The sequence below is a fragment of the Lathyrus oleraceus genome, chromosome 5 (assembly GCF_024323335.1).
Source record: "Lathyrus oleraceus cultivar Zhongwan6 chromosome 5, CAAS_Psat_ZW6_1.0, whole genome shotgun sequence".
Lineage (NCBI taxonomy): Eukaryota > Viridiplantae > Streptophyta > Magnoliopsida > Fabales > Fabaceae > Lathyrus > Lathyrus oleraceus.
Window position 1 is genome coordinate 200,217,322 of NC_066583.1, and position 23,514 is coordinate 200,240,835.

The window sequence follows — 23,514 nt, forward strand, 5'->3', positions numbered from 1 at the left end:
GCACTAGGTTTGAAGGAAATGGGTTTAGTAGCCGACCCTATTTGCTTGGCTTCACCAAGTTTCACCATCGGCCGTCTTGGATCACAGTATCTCTTAGGGTCGAAAGCCCTTATGGGCTGAACAACCTGTGGATTTTGAAAAGCTTTACGAACTTCTTGGTGATGCACTCTCCTTACCCCTTCGATATTTTGAGTCACCTTCTTGTCGAACACAACACTGCACTGAGGGAACAACATGACTTCCGACTGCTTCTTCTGACACCTTCGGAGGAAGTCAAACAACATTTCCTCCTCTTTAGGGAAGGCGATTTTGTTATATTCTTCCTATCGACATTCATCGTCAACTTCCATGGAGGTATTCTGGGATATCTCGACCATATTGACCTCCATGTTGACATCTTCAGTGATGTCCAACTTTTGAAATTGTAATTGAAGGCCCTCGGTGGCCTTGTCTATCTGTATGAAACCATCAGCGGTTTCCTTGGTGATTATCATTAGCTTGGAATCTTCAGCTTCCTCAGCGTCAGAGACATCGGCGTTTTTGTTGGTGGTATCTCCCACAACTTTTTGAATGAAATCATTAATGGATTCATACTCACAATATTCAGAAACCTTAGTGAAATTCTGGTATCAAATATGAGATGCCGAAGATAATGTCACGACACTAATATCTGAGTTACACAAACATAAGAAAGATATAGAATGGTAATGCAAATGACACAAGCAATTGTTAACCCAGTTCGGTGCAACTCACCTACGTCTGGGGGCTACCAAGCCAGGAAGGAAATTCACTAAAATAAAATCAGTTCAAAGACTCTCCGTACACTTTAACAAGTTACAGTCTTTCTCACCTAATCTCTACCCGTGCAATTTCTACCTAAGCACTCTTAGATATGAGAACCCACTCACTTCCCTACAATCACACCTGCGATCTTAAACAACAATCCCTTGAGAAAAGAAAACACTTTTCAATAACACACTCTTGATATTACTTCACAGTTTCAATCAAGAAGACACACACTTGATCTTGCTTCATAGCTTTGATCAAGTAGGCACACACTTGATCTTGCTTCACAACTTTGATCAAGTAGACACACACTCTTGCTTAACAGCTTTAGAGTGACATATTACAACCACAAATCAGTCCAATTCAACCATCAAAAGATGACTTGAATGGCTTACAAGTTTCACTACTAAATAGACACAAACCCTAGCTCTCTCTCTATATTTCGCTCAGTATTGGTTGTGTTGTAAAACAGGTTTTCTAAGTCCCTTTTTATAGAAGCTTTCAGCTGGGCTTGGACATCTTGAAAACCCTAAATCTATTTTCCAATTAAATCTTTTCATAACAGCTGGTTAGATCTCCTTGGAAAATAAGTAAATCAGGTTGTAATCCATGATTGAATGCGCCTGCAAATCAAATCTTCAATCATACATAGATTGCCATTAATTGTGCAATCACAAAACACCAGACATTCATACTGAATGTTCTGTGTACAGGATGTCATGACATCGGGCCTGACATCCTGGAAATATCCTGCATAATTCCATAATTCCTTTTATAACTTCCAGTAGGTACACAAACATCAGATGCCATGACATTGTGTATGACATCCTGATACAATCCTGCATGATTATGTTTTTCCATTTTAACTCAAGCAGGAACACATTATCAGAAGCCATGACATTGTATATGACATTCTGAAACAATCCTGCATGATTACGTTCTTGAACTCCAGCAGGTACATAGGATATCTTATGTTAAGACATCACACATAACATCTTGTGAACACTCTTTGTTTTACCAAAATTACTGCCAACACATAGAACCAACAAACTCCCCTTTTGGCAAATTTTGGCTAAAACATATATCTATCCTTTTTGTTCACAAGAAAACTATCAGCAGTTAAACAACAGTTTAAACAGCAGCAGAAGCAAACACAATTACTAGATATAGCTACTAGTAATACACACATGCACAAGGGTACTTCTCCTCCCCCTAAATTTGTGCAACAGAAACAGAGTTACTAGTTATGGATGTAACTAGTAAGACACACAAATGCATAAGGGTACTCCTTCTCCCCCTAAATCTGTGCACACATCTTCCATGAAAATAACATCTACTGTAACCACAACACCTGTACTAGCCAGAATGTCATTCTGACATCTGCTTCAACATCAACAATTGTGCACCACCAGCCAGAATGTCATTCTGACATCTACTTCAACATCAACACCTGTGCACCACATCAGACATCCCCTTTGACATCTGTAAATAGAACACCATTCTGTTTTAACAACAAGCACATCTCCTTCAATAATAGTTGTCCTTCTATTCAGCTACATACATCTCATAGCTCCACAACTTTAACTGCTTCCACATCAACACTTCTCCCCCTTTTTAGTCAAAATTGACCAAAGGTGACGAATTAGACAAAATAAATGTCAATTAGCCTAGCAGAGAATGTCAGATCAGATGTTATAACATTAAAAATGTTAAAACATAAAAGTTAGGCAGTACAAACCATCATCATACACAGATGTGATAGCTGGGATAATGAACAAATACATGGAACTCATTAAGAGCCCAAAATATTACAAACAGACATCAATGAGGACTGCCACAAATTACACATTTTTAAAAAAAAAAACAATAAAACTTCAGCATCCAGACACATCAGCACCTAAACAGCTTCCAAAACATCAACCACAACAGCCACACAGTCTTCACAGCACACCTCACACAGTCTTCAACACAAAAGGGGGGAACCATAAATCAGAGGAAGAAGTATTACCTTCACCGTCAGAGCCTTCAGAGCTTTCAGAGCTGCCACTAGATTGAGCAATTGACCTCTCACTTGAGGTATTGACATCTGACTCTTTTGTCTCATCAGCCTTCTCCATTTCTTCCTTTTCCAGACTTCTAATAAGAACTTCCAAAGCTTCTTTTCTTGCCTTGGCTACCCTTATACCATTATCCAGTTCTTTGCAGGTATCCCTTAATTGATCAATTAAACTCCCTTGAGATGCAGGCTCCTTTCTGGCAAATGTCATGACAACATCATTGACATGACTTCCCTCAAACAGCTTATAATAAATGGATAAAGGGGGTTTTCTTATGCTTTGCATGTCACTTGTATTAAGAATGCCTGGTTGTTGACTTAAGATAATACCACAAATAGTGGATGGGAAGGCAATGGGCAGCTTCACAGCATTTGTGGAGGCATGTCTGATAGTTTGATCAAATACAAACCTTCCAAAGTCATAATTTATCCTGGTTCCAATTGCATGAATGATTCTTCCAAGACCAATGGAGATGGTAGAGATATGATTAGTAGGCACCCAGTTGGCTGAACCAATCTTATGTAAGATGACATATTTGACAGTGAGCTTGCCAGCTGATAGGTGATTCCTACTAGGATATTCCTTAACTTGGCCAGCTGTAATAATCCTGCAGACCTCATTGTTTGTAGTCTCTAGATCCACTCCTCCATCAGTTCCTCTTCCTAGGAACTTGTTGGTAATGCTTGGTGAGAATTTCACACATTTACCCCTTACAAACACCTTGCAGAACTCCCTGTTGCTCCTTTCATAAATATCCTCAGGGATATTCACAATAAACTCTTTTACTAACCCCTCATAACATTGGGGTAGAGCAACCACAGTCTTCATTAGTCCAGCATTTTTGATCAAATCAATTACTTCCTTTACCTCTACAGCCTCTTTTCCAAGCCCTCTTTCAATAACTACCCTCCTCTGAATGACAAATTTCCATTTTGCAGCACCATCTTCTAAATGGAAGGAGATATTTTCTAGGTGCACAACAGCAACTTTTCCAGGAGACTTCTTAACAGCCTGCCTTTTTGCAGGGGAGATGTCTGGGACATCGTCTTCGACATCCTCATCAGAGTCAGAACTGTCTCTTTCTTTCCTTTTCCTAACCTCAACTTTACTCCAAGATTTGGAGGGTCCTACACCAACAACCTTTTTCACTCTTCTTGCTGTTCTCATTTTAGCCACACTTTTCCCTTTTCTAGTCCTCAGTTTCTCAGCTACACTTGGTTTTACAAGATGGACCAAAGTATCATCCTCTTATTCAGAGCTTTCTTCCTCTAGGTCAATGATATTCTCCTGAGACATATTTGCTGGTTTCTTGCTAGGTAGGGTTTTACCTAGAGAACATAGCCCCTCAACAGCCACTTCCTTTTCTGATCTAGATGAGTCATCATCTTTCTCAGCTTGGGGTTCCTCCTCAGGTGAGGGGTCCCTTCTGGACAGAGGGGTAGAAACCCCCTTGACTTCATGCCCTTCACTTAGAATCCTAGTAACTAGGTTTCTAATGGCACGATCAGCATAATGCATGTCATTTGGAAGAGGAGATTTATCAGGGATATTACCTTGCTTATTTCCAGCCATGGAAGAGGGACCTGGGGTGTCACCTGGTATCACACAAAGAGGAGTAACGTCCAACACGTCTTCATCTAGAAACTCCATGGAGGGAGTCTTTGCATGATGAGAGGGTTTTGAACCAGATGATGATGGATGTTGAGACATGTTGTTGAACTTTTGACAAAAATTTCTTTGCCCTAGCAGAGTTTCTTTGAGGAGTTGGATGGAGATAGAAATTGTTGTGTTTAGGTAGCGTGTGCTAATGGCATAGATACTATTTTCAATGCTATGGAATGATTTATCATTAATGTGGCTCTTTCTTTTAAGTGGGCAGACACTATTTTTATTTCCTTTTCTTTTCCACTTTAATTGCCATAATTTCACAAGAGTCCAAATCCCTAATTTCCCTCTTTCATATTCAAATTGAATATCACCCAAATTCCTTGCAACCTTGTCAGCTAGTTCCATTTCAGGCTTTAGACCTATGAATTTGTCTTCCACGAGTTTTCTAATGGAGTGATGATAGCAAAAGCTGTACTTGGTCCACCTGTGCTGAATATGATTTTTGGACCTAGTTGCAGCATTCAGGTTGTCATAATACAATGTCATGACATCGTGTGTGACATTATATGCAATCATCAGTTGTTTCATCCAACCCAGTTGAGACCAACTGCTTCCATATTCTATATATTCATTATGAACACCATTTTCACCTTCCACATGTGTAGGAGTCGGTCTCATCCCAATCTTCTCCACATTGTTCTTGGCATTTTTGCTTTGAGATAGACACATAGTCCCTTGTGGCCTAGTTCCAACAATGCTCTCTCTAGTTCCAGACTGCATATGACTAGTCACATGTCCACTTATTTGATCTAACCTCTCAGTTGTTTGGGCCATCATGACCTTTTCTCCTTTGGAAGTGAGGTTAAGTTTGAGCTTCTGGTGTGACATCCTTGTCTGACATTTCCCACAGACTTGTCTCTCATTACTCTTGAGGGTTCTCCTAGCAGCTATACTCATCTTCATCTCTTCCTCTTTCACATAGGAACACTTTGAGGAATAACACATTTGAGAGCTCCACATGTAACAATTGTCTTTGGTCCTGATTCCTTTCATAATCACTTCACTATCTTTGTTAAAAATTAGACATTCAATTTTGGTGAAGTTAACATTCAGACCTTGATCACATAGTTGACTGATGCTTATTAGATTTGCAGTCAAGCCCTTAACAAGTAGAACCTTGTCAAATTTAGGAACTCCAAGACAATCAAGCTTACATGTTCCCTTGATTTCACCTTTTGCTCCATCTCCAAAGGTTACATGGCTTATGGTATGATGATGCAAGTCAGTTAGCAGGTCTTGGTTTCCAGTCATGTGTCTGGAACATCCACTATCAAAATACCACTCTTCTTTGGCTGAGATTCTGAGGGGAATGTGAGCTATTAGACTTGTAACATTAGTCTTAGGAACCCATTGCTTCTTGATGATATGCCTGTGCTATTTGGGTCTGGGTTGATAGTGATTCTGATGATGAACAGGGCTAGGATAACCATATAGCTTATAGCAGAAAGGCTTTAGATGACCAAATTTCCCGCAGTAATGACATCTCCATCTTTGGTGTTTCCCCTTATGCTGTTTTCTCTTCTGGTGTTGTGACATATGATGTGACATCACATGTTTACTTTTATTATGGATGCATTTAGGTTTGGCTTGAGGTTTGGCACCAGTGTAACTGTTCTTAGGCTTTGAGTCATTATGTCCAATGCCAGATTTATCTCCTGTTATTTGTCCAGTTTGGAGAATCTTGTCTAAGGAGTCAGATCCATTGCTTAACATCCTTACATACTTGGTCATCTCTTCTAGTTTAGAATTTAGGAACATGGCTTCAGTTTTCAACTTAGAGATGGTTTTCACATGATGTGCTTTCTCACTCTCCAGCTGTGCTATCTTTTGACTTTCAGCTTGTTGATTTTCATCTAGCTTGGCATTCAGAACCACTGCTTCTGTTTGTAATTTGGAGTTGGTTTCCAAGTATTCTACCTTCTCATCCTCAAGTTGAGTTATTTCCTTCTTCTGGCTTTCAACCTGTTTACACAGCTCTACACTTTTATGACACGACTTTCTGTAGGTAGAGGCCAATTCTTCAAAGGTTACTTCATCATCACTTGAGTCTTCATAAGATCCCCATCTTCCTGTCAAAGCAGTCACAAGATTTGCAGCTTCCTCTATTTCACTCTCATCAGACCAGGTGGCAGCAAGACTCATCTTCTGCTTCTTGAGGTAGGTTCCACATTCAGTCCAGATGTGTCCATACCCATCACATTCATAGTATTGTACCTCTTTTCCTTCTTTGAGCTTCTCATCTGATCTTGCTCTTCTTCCAGCATTGTTGGATTTACTGATGTCAGATGAGATGTTCTTTACATTTGCCTTAGATCTTACATCCATCTTTTTCAACAGTTTATTGAACTGTCTTCCCAGAATTGCTACTTCATTGACCAAATCTTCATCAACCTCCTGACTCTTTTTCTCTTCTGTGTTTGACATAAAGGCCATGCTCTTGGTTTTCTTTTCAAAACCATCATTTAATCCCATCTCAAATGTTTGGAGGGAACCAATTAGCTCATCAAGCCTCATGTTGGAAATGTCTTGAGACTCTTCTATGGCAGTCACCTTCATAGCAAATCTCTTAGGGAGTGACCTGAGTATTTTTCTTACCAGTTTTTCATCTGTCATCTTCTCTCCCAGGGCTCCTGAGGCATTAGCAATTTCAAGGATACTCATGTGAAATTCATGAATGTTTTCATCTTCTTTCATCCTTAAATTTTCAAACTTGGAGGTGAGCAACTGAAGTCTAGATATCTTTACCCTAGAGGTGCCTTCATGAGTAGTCTTGAGAATGTCCCAAGCATCTTTGGCCACTTCACAATTGTTTACCAACCTGAAAATATTCTTGTCTACTCCATTGAATATTGCATTCAATGCTTTAGAATTTCCAAGGGCTAGATCATCCTCCTCCTTGGACCATTGTTCTTCAGGCTTCTTCTCAGTAGTGGCTTCTACTTCTTTAGTAATTACAGAATGCACCCAGCCTGTTAACATAGCCTTCCAAGCCTTGTTGTCAAGAGATTTTAGAAAGGCTACCATTCGAGGTTTCCAATAGTCATAGTTAGAACCATCCAATATTGGTGGCCTATGAACAGATCCTCCATCTCTCTCCATTGTACCAGAAAGTGTTGTGCCTAGATCTCACCCAGAACCAGAGCATGATGCCTGCTCTGATACCAATTGAAATTCTAGTATCACATATGAGATGTCGAAGGTAATGTCACGACACTAATATCTGAGTTACACAAACATAAGAAAGATATAGAATGGTAATGCAAATGACACAAGCAATTGTTAACCCAGTTTGGTGCAACTCATCTACGTCTGGGGGCTACCAAGCCAGGAAGGAAATTCACTAAAATAGAATCAGTTCAAAGACTCTTCGTACACTTCAACAAGTTACAGTCTTTCTCACCTAATCTCTACCCGTGGAATTTCTACCTAAGCACTCTTAGATATGAGAACCCACTCACTTCCCTACAATCACACCTGTGATCTTAAACAACAATCCCTTGAGAAAAGAAAACACTTTTCAATAACACACTCTTGATTTTACTTCACAGTTTCAATCAAGAAGACACACATTTGATCTTGCTTCACAACTTTGATCAAGTAGGCACACACTTGATCTTGCTTCACAACTTTGATCAAGTAGACACACACTCTTGCTTAACAACTTTAGAGTGACAAATTACAACCATAAATCAGTCCAATTCAACCATCAAAAGATGACTTGAATGGCTTACAAGTCTCACGACTAAACAGACACAAACCCTAGCTCTCTCTCTATATTTCGCTCAATATTGGTAGTGTTGTAAAACAGGTTTTCTAAGTCCCTTTTTATAGAAGCTTTCAGCTGGGCTTGGACATCTTGAAAACCCTAAATCTATTTTCCAATTAAATATTTTCATAACAGCTGGTTAGATCTCCTTGGAAAATAAGTAAATCAGGTTGTAATCCATGATTGAATGCGCCTGCAAATCAGATCTTCAATCATACATAAATTGCCATTAATTGTGCAATCACAAAACACCAGACATTCATACTGAATGTTCTGTGTACAGGATGCCATGACATCGGGTCTGACATCCTGGAAAAATCCTGCATAATTCCATAATTCCTTTTATAACTTCCAGCAGGTACACAAACATCAGATGCCATGATATTGTGTATGACATCCTGATACAATCCTGCATGATTATGTTTTTCCATTTTAACTCCAGCAGGAACACATTATCAAAAGCCATGGCATTGTATATGACATTCTGAAACAATCCTGCATGATTATGTTCTTGAACTCCAGCAGGTACATAGGATATCTTATGTTAAGACATCACACATAACATCTTGTGAACACTCTTTGTTTTACCAAAATTGTTGCCAACACATAGAACCAACACTTAGCCATAACAGGTTTATTGACAAAGTCCTTAGTGACTTTAGTCATGTCAAAATCCTCAGTGACTACGACTAGGTTCACTTCTTCTGGCTCCGTGTAATGGGCATCAGCTACTTACAGAGGATCAGAGTCGATCTTCATCTGGTTCCGTGTTTTGTCTATGAATTTGAGTCTCCCTTCCTTGATGACATTTTGCACAAGATCCCTGAAAAGAAAATATTGAGACGTTTTATGACCCAGAAAACCATGGTATTTGCAAAACCCTTTTTTCTTTCTTTGTTCTAAAGGAGGTACTTTAGCACCCGGAGGTACTATCAAGTCGAAAATTTCGTCACACTTTGTAACATCGAAAGTATAAGTTTTCTTGGGAAATTTTCCATTCTTTTCTGGTTCGACAGGGTTTTTCCCATTCGAAGGCGCCAAAACCTTACACGCGTACGGTGGCCCTTGCTTCAATTCAGCAAGGTCGATCTCGTTATCGTCGAAGTCTGAAAGTCCATGACGGGAACCTTTATCATCATTTCTAAAATCGACATAGGCTACCCTTTTACCTTTATTTGCCCCAGCCTTTTCTTCCTTCAAACGTTCTAACTGTCGAACCCTATAAGCCAATTGGACCATATCTCTCATATATTGGGTATCTAATTTCTTCCTAATCGAATAGTCAAGGGCCCCAGCGGCCATTTTGACCAGTTCATGCTCTAGAACTTGTGTAAAACATCTAGCTTTGAGTAATCGAAACCTATTCAGATAGTCATCAATTGGCTCAGTAAACTTTCGTTTGATACTTGCCAATTCCTTCAGACTTATCTTCGTTTGTCCCATGTAAAACTGTTCATGGAACATTCTCTCTAGTTGATTCTGAAGGAGAATTGCGATCCAAAATGCAACGGAAATTAAAATTTCTCCTTTAGAGATCCTTACGAATGGTCATGATCAGTGATAAAATAGTTACCTCTTGTGACGATTGAAACCTTTGGTGCAGATCTCTTGTGACGATTGACACCTTTGATGCAGATCTACGGAGCGATCACAAACGTTGAACTATGACAACGTCTCTACTCAGTCCATACGAACAGATTCCTTCAATCTCAGTGCTAGCTGGTATGAATGAAGGCTTTGAGTGAGAGAGAGAGAGAGAAAGAGAAAACGAAAATGCAACCGCAATTAATGCTTCTGCACAAGGGTTCTATTTATAGAACCACTTGTGTGGGCTTCAAGCTAAAAGGCCCACTTAAGTGTATTTTGGCCCATATCTTATAATATGCCCAAAATCACTTAAGCGTGTGGTACCTTACCATATTTCGTATTCTACTTAAGTACACCGTACCTTACGATGTTCTATAATTCACTTAAGTGCACCGTACCTTATGGTGTTCCTTAGTTACTCTATCTTTCATCAATCCGTCCTTTGTGTGTGACCCTGTAGATTTTCGCGACATTGACAATTATATTAAATCACACATTTAACATAATAAACAGTGAGCAGTATCTAGCAACACATCACTGCTACCCAAGACACGAAAATGTCATGTGATCTGACAAATCCTTCTGTGATAATACTTATGTGTATAATTATCCTTTTTCCCTTATGTCTATATTGAACACAAGGCATAGACCGTGTCATCCTTGTCCAGTTCAATATTGGGCCCATAGACATTTATCCTGTTATGCAGGATGGGCAAATTCCATCTAGGTCACTCATGTCCCTCAGCATGCTTCGTGGAGTACCCATCAACTGTCTTTATGGTTATCCAATTACGGACAATGTTTGATCAGCAATAAAGCACTCGACTCTACATCTAGGATCCATAGTGGTTTTAGGTCGAAGGGTGGTATACACCATTATCACCATGAGAATAACTTATGACACTTTGCATAACATTCTATACAGTATTCTCATAGCGGGTCAATCCAGTATAAATATTACTCTTAACATTCATACCTATGTTCAAGACTTGATAACTCCTTATCCATGATCCATGAGATGTGATCATCAGTCTATATACATAATAGTCTTAATGCTTTAATGTTATCCCACTTCACAATAAAGCTCGACTACAGATACTTTAAGAATAATGTCCTTATGTTTAGAGTGATCTCATGATCAAGTCACAATTGATACATTAAACGGACTAGATATTCTAGGGACTTTATTAAACAAACGTAATAAAGAAAAAACCTTTTATTATTAATAAATAATTCGATATAAGTACCAAAAGTATTGGCCTCTAGGGCTTACACCAACAGATTCCAAGTGTGGATCTAACTTTGGGGTAAGGTGGTGAACCATGTGAAGGCATTCTTTATGAGAGAACTTGGAAAAAACTTTATCCTAAGGCTCTCATTGTTTGACATATCTCCTGCCTCAATTAAATATCTAGCCGCGTGTTCGACAGTGGGTTCAGTGGTATCCCTAGAAAACTTGGTGAATTTGGGGATTTTGGTTCTAGGGGGTGCTTCTGCCTGTAAGATATATTCTGACAGAGGTGATGTATAATTTGGCCTTCGAAGGCCGAAATTTACCCCATTTAGAACCATAATCCTCTCGACCATGGCTGCTAGATTATTATCTGCTGCCAAATCGTCATGTCGAACTTGCCGTATGATATCATCTATATTTTGGTTTCTATTAACCATTACTACCCTTGGTTCCCTGGGTATTTATGGTTCGATCCTAGGGGGTACTACTCCCCCCCTCTAATTCCGCATCTCGGGTTGCAGTTGATTTTGTGGGATCTGGTTGATAGTAAGATCTTTTTCAAAGGTGGCCTCATAGTTTTCTCTTACCCAATCCCTAAGAGGGTGTCGCTAGGGCTGTGGTACACCCAGGAATTCAGACATTCGTGCCACTTGCGATGTCATCTGTTGATTCGACTGAGCCGTATTTTGAATCAGAGGATTTAATACGGTGGTCAAGGTTTGGGTTAACATTTGGACCATCTCATGGTTACTTTCGTCCATCTGTTAGCTCCACGCTTCTGCGGAGTTATTGGTAAGACTAGGTGGTTGTGTCTGGTGTCTCAAACCTGAAGATTGGTTAGTTCGACCCATGTTAACCCCAGACCCTTGTACTGGAGAGTTTATGTTAACCACTGGTTCTGAGTAAGTAGAATCAGCGTTGTGTAAACTGGCCATCACGTAAGTCGACATTCCATATGGTTGTTCTCGACTACCAAATGGTATTGAGAAACTAGGGGGTACCAAAGGCCTGTTTGGAATATCTCTAATTAGTGGGGGAGTATGAGGAGGTCCCCTAGGCCCGATATAAGTTAAAATTGGTTCAGTATGGGAGATCGAATGCGTAGGCATTGAACTCACCATAGATGGAACTATTTCGGACACATGCACTATGGTCGTGTTCGCCCCTATCGAAGATGAAGGGAGCGTTATGTTACTGGTTGGTGGATTTTGAGAGTTTTGGTTATTTGGCGCATTTACATTTGCCATCCTCGTATGGGATTCTCTCATTGGTCATTGTTTGTTGTTTATGGCTACTTTACCACTCCTTAATAACATACAACAAATCCTTTCCCAAAAAAAGGGAAAATGACTTAACAACCAGAACTAAAAATAATTCAAAACGCTAGCACAGTCCCATTGGGCGTGCCAATTTGTTTACCTTAAAAGTTGGTAAACAGCCGCTGATCTTCCAAATTTCTAAATTTGGTTACTCGCAGGATCGATCAGGTTGATCCTAGGACATGTGCTAATTGTTTTTTAAAAATGAGTTTTAGTAATCGTGAACACTTTGACAGTATTCGTGGGACTAGTGATTAAAACTTTACAGTAAAAGGCTAATATGAATTAAAGGGAGAAATTGTAAAAGACTATGATGATAACCAAATGGCAAAAGTTAATGTTTAAAGCAAAGAAATCTTAAGACTGTGAAATAACGAAGTAAAATGAGAGTGTTTGGAATAAAGAAGTAAAGAAATGTATTTCTGGAGAAAAAATAAAGATGAATTTGTATTGCTTTAAAATAAATAACAATGGTGTAAACAAATGTACATTCTGTGATTTACGGTTCTTCTTCACACAGGTACTTGGTAAATTTACAGACTCTGTGCACATTTTGACACACACACAGATCTTAACTCTAAGACCCTTTATTTATACTGAATTGAAATAACTGCTTCTTCCAGCCCTTCAATTACGTCGAGACACATGGAATCTTGCATGGATGTAATTATCCATTATGCTCCATGTGTACCTTTGACAGTTTTAGATAAGAGCAAAGTTCCTTCCTTTATTTGAATTTTCAATCTCCAATCGAAAACCGTCTTCAATCATTTCAAGAAATATTTCTGAACTCTCAACTGCACACTGACTCTTATCACCCTTATCCAGTCGAAACACCTCTACCTGATCGAAACATCTCCTCCTGATCGAAACATCTCTACATAGGATTTCTCTTTTGGTAATTCTTTAGTGGGCGTCACAATTACGAGCTAACAATATGATAGAGTAAACTTCAATAGGTGTGGTTTGAAAGATGATTTTGTTAGTGGAGTTGAAGATTTTGTCACTAAAACCATGAATCGACCATAATTTTTAAACGAGGGAGGGATAATATGTCCTTGTGTAAATTCCGACTGTGTTTGCTTTGAAGACGCCTAGTAAGGTCAGACATCACTTGCACAAAGATGGTTATTTTTCCAACTATTATACATGGACAGATCATGGAGAAGAGAATCAGAATGCAGACCTTGATGGTCATTCTAGTAGTGGCGAGAATGCTGGTGGGAATAATCCTGGTGATGAACAACAATTTGGTGCAATCAATGAAATTGTCTATGATACTATTATGCCATTTGTTAATGTCCCAAATGTGAATGCTAATATGGAAAATGAAACATTTAGTAAGGGTGAGGCATCAAATGAAAAAGTTCAACAATTTTATGATGGATTGATTTCTGCAAACCAACCCATTTATGAGGGAGCTTTAGAATTCAGACTATCTATTTCAGTTAAGTTGTTGGATGCCATGTCTAATTGGCATGTTCCTCAATAGGTCATGGATGTTTTCTCTCAAATGCTTATCGATGTTTGTCCAACTAAAGAAAGTTTACTTGAAAACTATTACCAAGTGAAGAATTTGGTGTCTAAGTTAGGATTGGAGGTTGATAAATTTGATTGTTGTGTGAATGAATGCTTATTATATTTTAAAGAAGATATCACTTTTACTTAGTGTAAAGTTTGTGGAGCTACCAGATATGTTCCTCGAAAGAGTGGAATGGGAAAATACAAAGATATGACAATGAAGGGAATGTTCTAATTTCCAATAATTCCTAGGTTACGACAAGTTTATGCTTTAAAGGATTATGCAGCTCAAATGAGATGATATCGTGAGAGCACCGGCAATTCAAATGGTTTGCGTCACCCTTCTGATGGAAAAACATAGAAACACTTTGATGAAGTTTATCTCGATTATGCTAGTGACCTAAGAAATGTAAGATTGGACTTATGTACTGATGGATTTACATCTTACATTCAAGCATCTAGTTCTCCATATTCATGTTGGTCAATAAATCACATCCTACAATCTCCCACCCAAAATATGCATGACCAAACCATACATATTTTTTACTTGTCTTGTACCATGACCACACAGCCCGAAAGTTAAAATACATGTCATACTTGCAATCTTTAGCGCTTATGTTTTCATTACATTTAAGGCTAACAATATTTGAATTATAAAAATGTTAAAAGATAATTTTGACATTACTGATTGCAGCTTCCTTTGGTCTTAGCCATGTTCTTTTGGTTACGTGGATAACATAATAATTATTGTAAAAGCTCTAAAAAGAACCTGAAAAACTTGTTGGAAATTCTACAGGAAAATTTTCTTGTCATTAACTTCGCATTTGAAAATAAATATTCTATGCGCATGATCTATGTCTCTAGAAAAGTCATTGAATTTCTTCTAGTCTACAGTGGCAACTCATTAGAAGTATGAAGTCAAACAAAAATGTAATGATTTTGTTTAAGGCTTCACTCATTAGAAGCATCAAGTCAAACGAAAATGTAAATTATTTAAGTTTCATGCCAATTGGTATGATAAAGATAAGTGATAAACATTAGTACTTGAAAATCAATATTTGTTGAATTGAACCACAAGACTCTGTCAGTCTCAATATTATGAATTATTATATGCGTTTTCTCTCTAAATTCTCATTCATGCGTTGATCCATAGATCTGAGATTTTATGCATACTCAATGAATATTATATAAACAGCTCGCGGAATGGTTTTATTAATCTTCGTTTTTTGCATTTTGTTATTTGTGATTTAATTTGTTGCATGATGCTATCCAAAGTTGAATTGTTTATTTATTTATTTTGTTAGAATTGAATTGAATTGGTTTGAAGGTTGATGATTTATGTTATTTGGATGCAGATCGAACAGTTGCTATTAAAGAATGGCAACAACAGCGGCTGGGAACTCGACATGGTATAAGGCAAAGGTGAAGGTTGTTCCTTCTAGGGACAATGTTGTTGTTTCCGTGATAGCCAATTTTAAATTCGGTGTTCTTCTAGAAAAATCCATTACTTTATTATCTGGTTTTCTGTGTTGCCCAATTTAATTTGATGATATGAAACAATAATGTATTTTTTAGCATTTTACATCAGAAAATGGAACAATTGTACCTTTGTATGTTCTCGTGTTTGGATGAATTTGCTTTCTTGTCATTGTAAATAATTTGTTAAAAAAGTTGTTACTTACTTAGCTTATTGATCGTGATTACAGAAGTCAATATAGTTTTTTTTTGTTACACAACCATATTTGTTTTCTACTCAATTTAATTGATGTTGAAAACAGAGAAATCATCGTGATAGTTAATGGACAACAAATGGTGTTTAAGGTTTTAAATGCACTAAAATAATCTTAAACACCATTGGTTATCCATTAACTTTCATGATGATTTGAAGTGAAAATGTTGTTACTTATTTAACTTATTAATCGTGATAAAATACTCACCTGCATGATCACACAATCATACTTGTTTTTTACTCAAAACTATTACCAAAAACCCTTTCATTCTCAATCCACATTTTCACTCCAAATCTTCAATCTTGTGTTTCATCACATCAAAGTGAGCAAAAGAAACTGAAATTCCAGGTAAAGATCATTTACTTCAAGCCTCGTTACTCTCATTCAAGAACAAAAATCGAGACTTGGCCGGACCAATTTGTGGAAAGGATGCAGGCGTTCGATAAATTGAGCAACATTGAAAGAGAAACAAATGCACAAAAGTCAAAGGGAGTATCACTCATACTTATAGATTTAGCCGGCGATAAATCTTTCGATTCGTTTTAGTTTTTTGTCATCAATTAAGTTTATTTAATTGAGTATTAATATTAACGAAGTGTAATATATACAATTTCAAATATCTTAATACATTTTGATGTTTGTCAAAAAAGTTATCCATTTGTCGAACAAAACTCACATGTTCTATTTTCCCTCAGGTTCTGGATAGGTTCCAGAGATATATCTTCAGAATAAGATAATAGGGTGGTACCAGAAATGTATCTCCAAAACAAGTACTGATACATGATAGAATTTTTTAGGTCCACATTTGTTTACAACTTCTATAAATTTAGGGGCTCTTGTTTTTGATTTCATACAAACAGAAAATGTATCAAATGTCACAAATAAACATCATTTGGTATGTTGCAAATGTCTTATTCTCCAGCGCGACATTCGAGCGAAAGTTTAAGTTCAATGAGTACATCTCTTATGCAAATCTGCAATATGAAGCGCATAATCTCTTACCTTACAGAGATAATCGAAAAATTGTGAAGCTCGAGTACCGTTCTCTGCCAATTAACAACGAATGCAAGATTGAGTTCAACAACTATGAGTTCAAGAAGGATGCATATGTAAAAGCTATCTGAAATACATTTTTTCGTTCTAAAACAGAAGTTTTGTTCGAGTTGGAAACTGAGATTTTAAGATCGATCAAAGATATTGTGAAGATGTTAAAGCGTCCACCTGAATACTGAAATGTAATGTTTCATTTTATGTTGACTTCACCTATGTAATGTTGATTTCATGTTATGAATGGTAATTTTATTTTTTCAAAATACAACTTTTTGATTTTCCGCTTCTGTTTTTGTTGCACATATATTACGGAGATGCATCTACAGACAAATTTCGAAGATGCATCTCTGAGTTTAAAAAAATTCAACTCTTAGAACATCTCTCAAAATTGATATTTATTGTGTATGTTTGAATACGTCCGTCCGAAGATGAATATTCAAAATCTAAAAATATTTTAGTATTCTTACAAAAATGAATTAGTAATATACAATATATAGGATAAATTAAGAATTTCTTTTTTGAAAATGCATTGCTAAGATTTTTATTTTATAGATCGGGTGGAATCTATACTCAGAGTCGTAGTCTACCGGTTTAGGACTAACAAAAGTGCATGATAGAATGAAAATATATAGTTCTATCTCCATGTATTAACAAATTTTTTTTACCTTTAAAAATCTCTTTGTATGCAATCTTTGCAATGGCGTAATTTGAACTGGAAAAACAAGGTGATGAATTCAAAATTATTATTAATAATAATTATTATAATAAATGATTTTATTAAAAAAATAATTAAAAAATAGATAAATTACAGTAGATCTGTTTGATCTTTTCTTAGTTGTCTCATCTATTTTTTCTCACGTGTAAAAATAGTGAATTTTCTTTTCTACTCAAATACTAAAAAAATATTAAAAAAATTTATGATGTAAAATTATGATTATTAAATTATATTTTATTTATCATCACTTAATATATTCTATTAATAAATAAAACAACATTAAAAAACTATCCGTCTGACCTCAGTCCAACCTCCATTAAATTTTTAAACTTTAAATTTATGTCTAATGTGATTTATCGACCAATCCGGTGGTTTTATGATAAAAAAAAATTATCATAGTAATTTAGTATATTTTTAATTTATGATGAAGTTAAAAATTTGAGTTATCAATCATTTATTATCTATAACTATTTTAATTTATGATAAATTCAACTTGTCAATTTGCATATTTATGAAAAATTTATTTGGATTTCACGCCGTGGAATCCTACGGTCACACATTGGAGCCCTTAGATTTCATTTTAATAGTTTAAATTTAAATACCAATAAATAAATAACATAATAAATTGATAGTTTTATTAAATGGCTGATATGTAAATTACAAGCACCGTTGTGTTAAGATTCACAACTTGACAATGTGATTTTCAAGGAAGAAAGTCATATCCACCATTACATTAATAATATATATAATATACTTTATTAGTAAGATTTATGGAAAGTATTATCAATGAGGAACTTGATTACAATTAGCAGAGGCCCATCCAACCTGTTGTTTCTCATTGTCATAAATCACCACTTTATCTTGCATAAAGATATCTGAAAAAAAATATTACAATAAAATTAAAAAGAAATTATAGAAATTGAATTTTTACATATTTTTTGGTTTCATTAATGTCTTACCTCCAATTATGTTAGTGCTCATGTGATCAAGAATTCCGAAGCAGACACTACCATATTTCTGAAAACAATAATAACCATTCTAAATTAATATAGCAATATACATGTTATGTGTTATTTTCATTATAAATATGATAAGATCATAATGTTATATAGTCTTAAAATGTACATACTGAGATTATTAGATAATATTCCGGTGGTATTTGAAACTGCAAATTCTTTGATTTTGTGAAGATTAAAGTCAAGGGTTTAAAAAAGCCTTTGACTTCATTCAAAGACTTGAAATGCTTGGGTGGTTTCAGATTACTCTCCCAACAAACTGGTAACGTTTTGTCCTCAATTGATCTACTCAGAGGCTTCCCTTTCAAATTAGCAGTCACCTGAATCATGAATCTCTTATTAGTAATGAAATATAGAAGTTGATTATTATCGCAACAAAGTTTAACAAGATAATGAAATTTCTAGCATTGGTTTTTAGTTTCCATCTAACCTGGTTAAAAATAGCATTATAAATCTGGGGAGTGAAGTAAGTGTATGTGCTTCCACTATCAAAGGTAAGTTGAAGACCTTTGACGGAAGTAGGGTTTCCGTCAAAAAGCAGGTCCGCCGGGCCTACGATGTAGTGTGGTCTGAAAATAATATAGGTAAAATGATCAGATATATCAATTATAGTAACGGTTATGATAAGTGATAAAATATTTTTACACTGTGCTGCATTCATAAAATTTAATTAGGCATTTACCCATTAACTATAGGTGTCCAAACAAGTCCGGATCCAGGAATAAATTTGTCCCCAAAGAATAAATATCCTCCTTCTCGTGAACTTAAACAATGACCCAACACTCTGCGAGTAAGCCCTAGGGAGTTAAGCTGTGACACAATGCTTATCTTTCCGCCTCCGAGGCCGAGGACTCCTACCGATGGGGGTGTATTAGAAGGAAATCTCTGGTCAGTTCCACACCTAACATGCAAAACACAAATAAACTCAATTGAACAGTATAATTTGAGAGTAAAAATCATGCATACACATGCACTTACCCGAATGCGAGTAAAGGTTGAGTTGCAGGGGGTTTGATGGTTGCTATGGGTATATAGTCTCGGACTAATGCACCAGCAGATGTTCCTTGATCTGCATATTCAAGCTTATATTTACATTGGTCATTTGGCTTAGGACAAGTACCTCCTATTGGCGGAATTAAAGAACACATTGGATCGGAACATTTTACATAGTTGTCATGGGGTTTATAAAGTTTTTCTTTAGGCTGCAAAAACCATGTGAAGGAAAAAAGTTAAGGATGCTTGTAAAACAAGTGGATGCAATTAATGTAATAACCGACACTTCAGATTGAAGACATACCACTGTGCAATGAGTACAAGGTGCATCGCATTGAATCCACGTTAAATCACTGCCGGTGTCAATGTCAAGCTCGTAAGGTTTGGGGGGATTGCCAATGTTGATGGACGCGACGTAGATCCTGCATCAAGAGGAGAATACATGTTATAAGAAAAAAGAGTTATCGAGGAAGAAGAAAGACGATTGATAAGATGAACATACCCACGAGGGAATACATTTCCCTTAAGTGCATAAGCAAATGAGGAAACAAGGGAATGAAAAATGGGGGGGTCTGTTTCATTCTTGTGGATGAGTTGATCAGCTGCTGAGAAAATAGCAGAAGAAAGTACTAAAAAGAGTGAGAATGTTATTAGTGAAAGTCCTCTCATATTTGATGAAATGAAAAAAGAGAAGGATTTGTGCAAAGTTTAATATTGTGACAATGTATTTATAGGGAGAGAAGTGCCTTAAATTTTCATGGCTGTCATCCAATATAAACTTTATGTAAATACTACTATCCATAAGGTAAAAAATAATTGAAGCGTTGGTATATACATTGATTGAACACTCTCCATTGAAAATTTTACTTTAAAAATATTAATTATTTTTAATTAGTATTAGTGTTTTTATTTAAAATAGAGAAAAATAATAATAATAACATCTTCAATTATTTATTTTGGGTATACATGTCACATAATTCTATTAGTATTTTTATTTGTATTAGTTTAATAATAATAATAATAATAATAATAATAATAATAATAATAATAATAATTATTATTATTATTATTATTATTATTAAAAAAGTGGCTTGGTCTAATTAATATTATTAGCTACTTTGCACCCAAAATTATGCAAACAAGGATAAGAAGATCTTAATAAACTCCTACCAAATATCACAAAAAAAACGTTTCAGAAAAAGTTTACAATTTAATTCCAAATTCGAAAGAGGGAAAAAAGAATAATAATAACATTTTCAATTGTGTACTTCGGGTAAACATGTCCCATCATTCAGTTGGACCATAATGAATTGAAGATCAAACTAAGAAAATAAAAACAAAAATAATAGATTAAAGGACCACTATTTATGCCAAAAATGTAATGATAAACATTACTTAAAAAAACATGTAAATATCTTTACTTTGAATATTGATTTTGTTGAAAAATTTATTGTCTTTAAACAATTATTTTATATTTCTTTGTTTTCTCTTGTTAAATTCCGGAGAAATTTAACAATAAAACATTTGTATATGATTATGAATGTTCAAAATTGAATTTTAACCCATTATTGTGTTTTTCTATTCATATAAATTTTAGAAGAACTCAACATTCAAGTATCTATGAATGATTGTGCAAAAAATTATTTTTTAATTATTATTTATGAAAATGATTTTTGATGTAGTTCTTGTAGATCTAAAATTTAAGATTAAATCATCTAGGAAGGATTATTGAAATACTAAATTTTAATTGATTATTGTGTTTGTATATTGTTTTAGGTCACTCAAAAGGTCATATCAAATCAATAGACAAGTAGATTTTCTCTAGAAAGAGGATGCGTATCTGAATCAAGTCATTTATTTATTTAAAAACTTTGGATTCAATCCAAATGTCTTTGGCAATCCACATTTGTCCATTGAAGATGGTTTTAACAACCAGCCAAATATTACCTCACCCACGTGCCTTAACATGTACTTTTTTCATTCACTCTTGAAAATTTACACCTCTCTGCCCTTACACCTCCATTCCAATGTACCCGAAGACTTACACCATAGTATCTAGAGGCTCACATCAACATGTCATCACTTTTATGTTCCAATCCATAATATTTGTGTCGTTTGTGGGAACTTCTTCTTGATTCTCACGAAATTCCATGTTGAATTCATTAGATCCTTTTCACTGTGATCGCAACCGCTCTATCAATCGATCAAATTGTTGGTAATTCCCTCAATCGATAACAACAAATTCCAAACAAGCTCGATTGAGCCATTATTGAAACGTTGACCTTGCGATCGAAGTCATCACGCTAGTTATGAATTCCTTGCATGACCATCTCCTCCCATCTCCTTGATTATCGAAAGATATCTTTCTTGAAAGAGACGACAAAGAGATATTCAAAGAGAAGTGAAGGTAGAGAAAAACAAGAAAGGGGTTTTGAATTGTTTTTGAAAATAAAAACTTTTTGAGATATCAGACACACACAGAATAAAAAGGAATATGACACATAATTTTATACTGGTTCGCTTGAAATTCAAAGCTACTCCAGTCCACCCTGCCAAGGTGATTTCGCCTTCAAAAAGGACTTAATCCACTAATCTTGAAAGATTACACAAACAACCGTCTAAGAGAATAATCCCTTAGCCCTCTCAAGTATTCAGACTGCAGAGAGTCACTTGAGGAAATATCTTAGCAAAAATATGATTTGTAATGCAATATGCTTCTAACAAAAAGCAAATATTACAGAATTATAAGAACAATAGCTTTTCACGTAAGAGCAACAGCTCGTGAAAAAATAAGAGAGAATGAATGAGAGTTTTTGTATTCTTATGTGTCTCAGGTGTGTCTTCTTGTGAAGTATTCAGTCCTTTATATAGGCGTTGAGAAGAACCGTTGGAGTGATGACAGGATCTTGGTCATTGAAGAATGTTTATTATCATTACTCTCCTTGTTTCTTTCTAAAACAGTTTTGTATGCGTCATAAATACTTTCTTTCCAAAACCAGATTTCTTCATGGTTACACTTTTTGAACCGGTGAATTTGTATCAGAGTCTTGTTCGTCAGAGTTCAACTTCAGATATTGCTTTCATCTGACCACAACAAAGTTTCTCTTTGCTCTTGGCTTCTTCAGATTCAGAGTCTGGATTCAGTCTTCTTTGCCAGAGTTGTTGACTTCTTCCTATTTTGTTGGTACCTTTGTTGAACAGAGTCAGAACCTTCTGGACACGTTTTCTCTGAGCAGTATCTGATAGTTGAATTTTGTATCTGATGTACTTATCTATCCGATTGTTTGATCAGTGCCCTGTACATTTAAGAATTTTTTGTTAGAGTATCATTTTTGTTTCATCCTTTGTTATCATCAAAATCTTAGAGATACATTGTAGAACCAATTTTATTTTACAATCTCCCCCTTTTTGATGATGACAAAACAATACAGAGTAGAGGTGAAACAATACAAAATTTCTTAGATCAGATAGGGAAGAGGACTCCCCCTAAGTCAGATTCTTAGATAAATAAGAAGTTCTTACCGGACCTTCCTTGGTTTAGTGCTTTAGCTACTTTCCTGCATATCTTAAGTCGTTGATTTAGTAATAAGTTTTTAATAATGTTTATAGTGTTTTGAGAAGATTTAGTTATGTTTCCATCATAGCTGTTTTAGTTCTCCCCCTTTTTGTCAGAATCAAAAAGACATAGTAAAAAAAATGGTTGAGATTAATAAAGAGAGCAGTTACAGATAAGCAACACATAAGTCAGATATCAGAAAGCAAAAGAAACAACAAAATCAGAAAAGCAACAAGAAAATATCCTAGGTGCCTAAGGGTTTAGAGGCGGAGGCATCCTTTGGAGCAGCTGAGACAACATGTTCTGAATGTTGTTGTTGATAGAATCCTGTTGATCCAGCCTTGCTCGAACCACTTGATGTTCTTTCTGTAGTTCCTCCAGATTCTTCAAGACCAGAGGGACGAACCCAGAGTAGGAGTGCTCCCCCTGAGTTAGTGCATCAGCTTTGGCCTTGGCAGCTGCTTCTACAGCAATGTGGGCTGCTTCTTCAACGTCGGCTTTAGCTTTTACCTCAGC

At 36.0% G+C, this 23,514-nt stretch overlaps 1 protein-coding gene across 1 annotated transcript; it reads right to left on the minus strand.

The window, feature by feature from the left end:
• Nucleotides 1-18,046: 18,046 nt before the first annotated feature.
• On the minus strand, nucleotides 18,047-20,149 carry LOC127082823 (aspartic proteinase Asp1). Its single transcript, XM_051023061.1, has 8 exons — nucleotides 19,945-20,149; nucleotides 19,747-19,864; nucleotides 19,428-19,651; nucleotides 19,132-19,350; nucleotides 18,880-19,018; nucleotides 18,563-18,769; nucleotides 18,393-18,450; nucleotides 18,047-18,308 (listed from the first exon to the last, which is right to left on the minus strand). Exons 1-8 carry the CDS (start codon nucleotides 20,109-20,111, stop codon nucleotides 18,217-18,219), a joined length of 1,224 nt encoding a protein of 407 aa, XP_050879018.1. The 5' UTR covers nucleotides 20,112-20,149; the 3' UTR covers nucleotides 18,047-18,216.
• Between the last annotated feature and the right edge of the window lie 3,365 nt (nucleotides 20,150-23,514).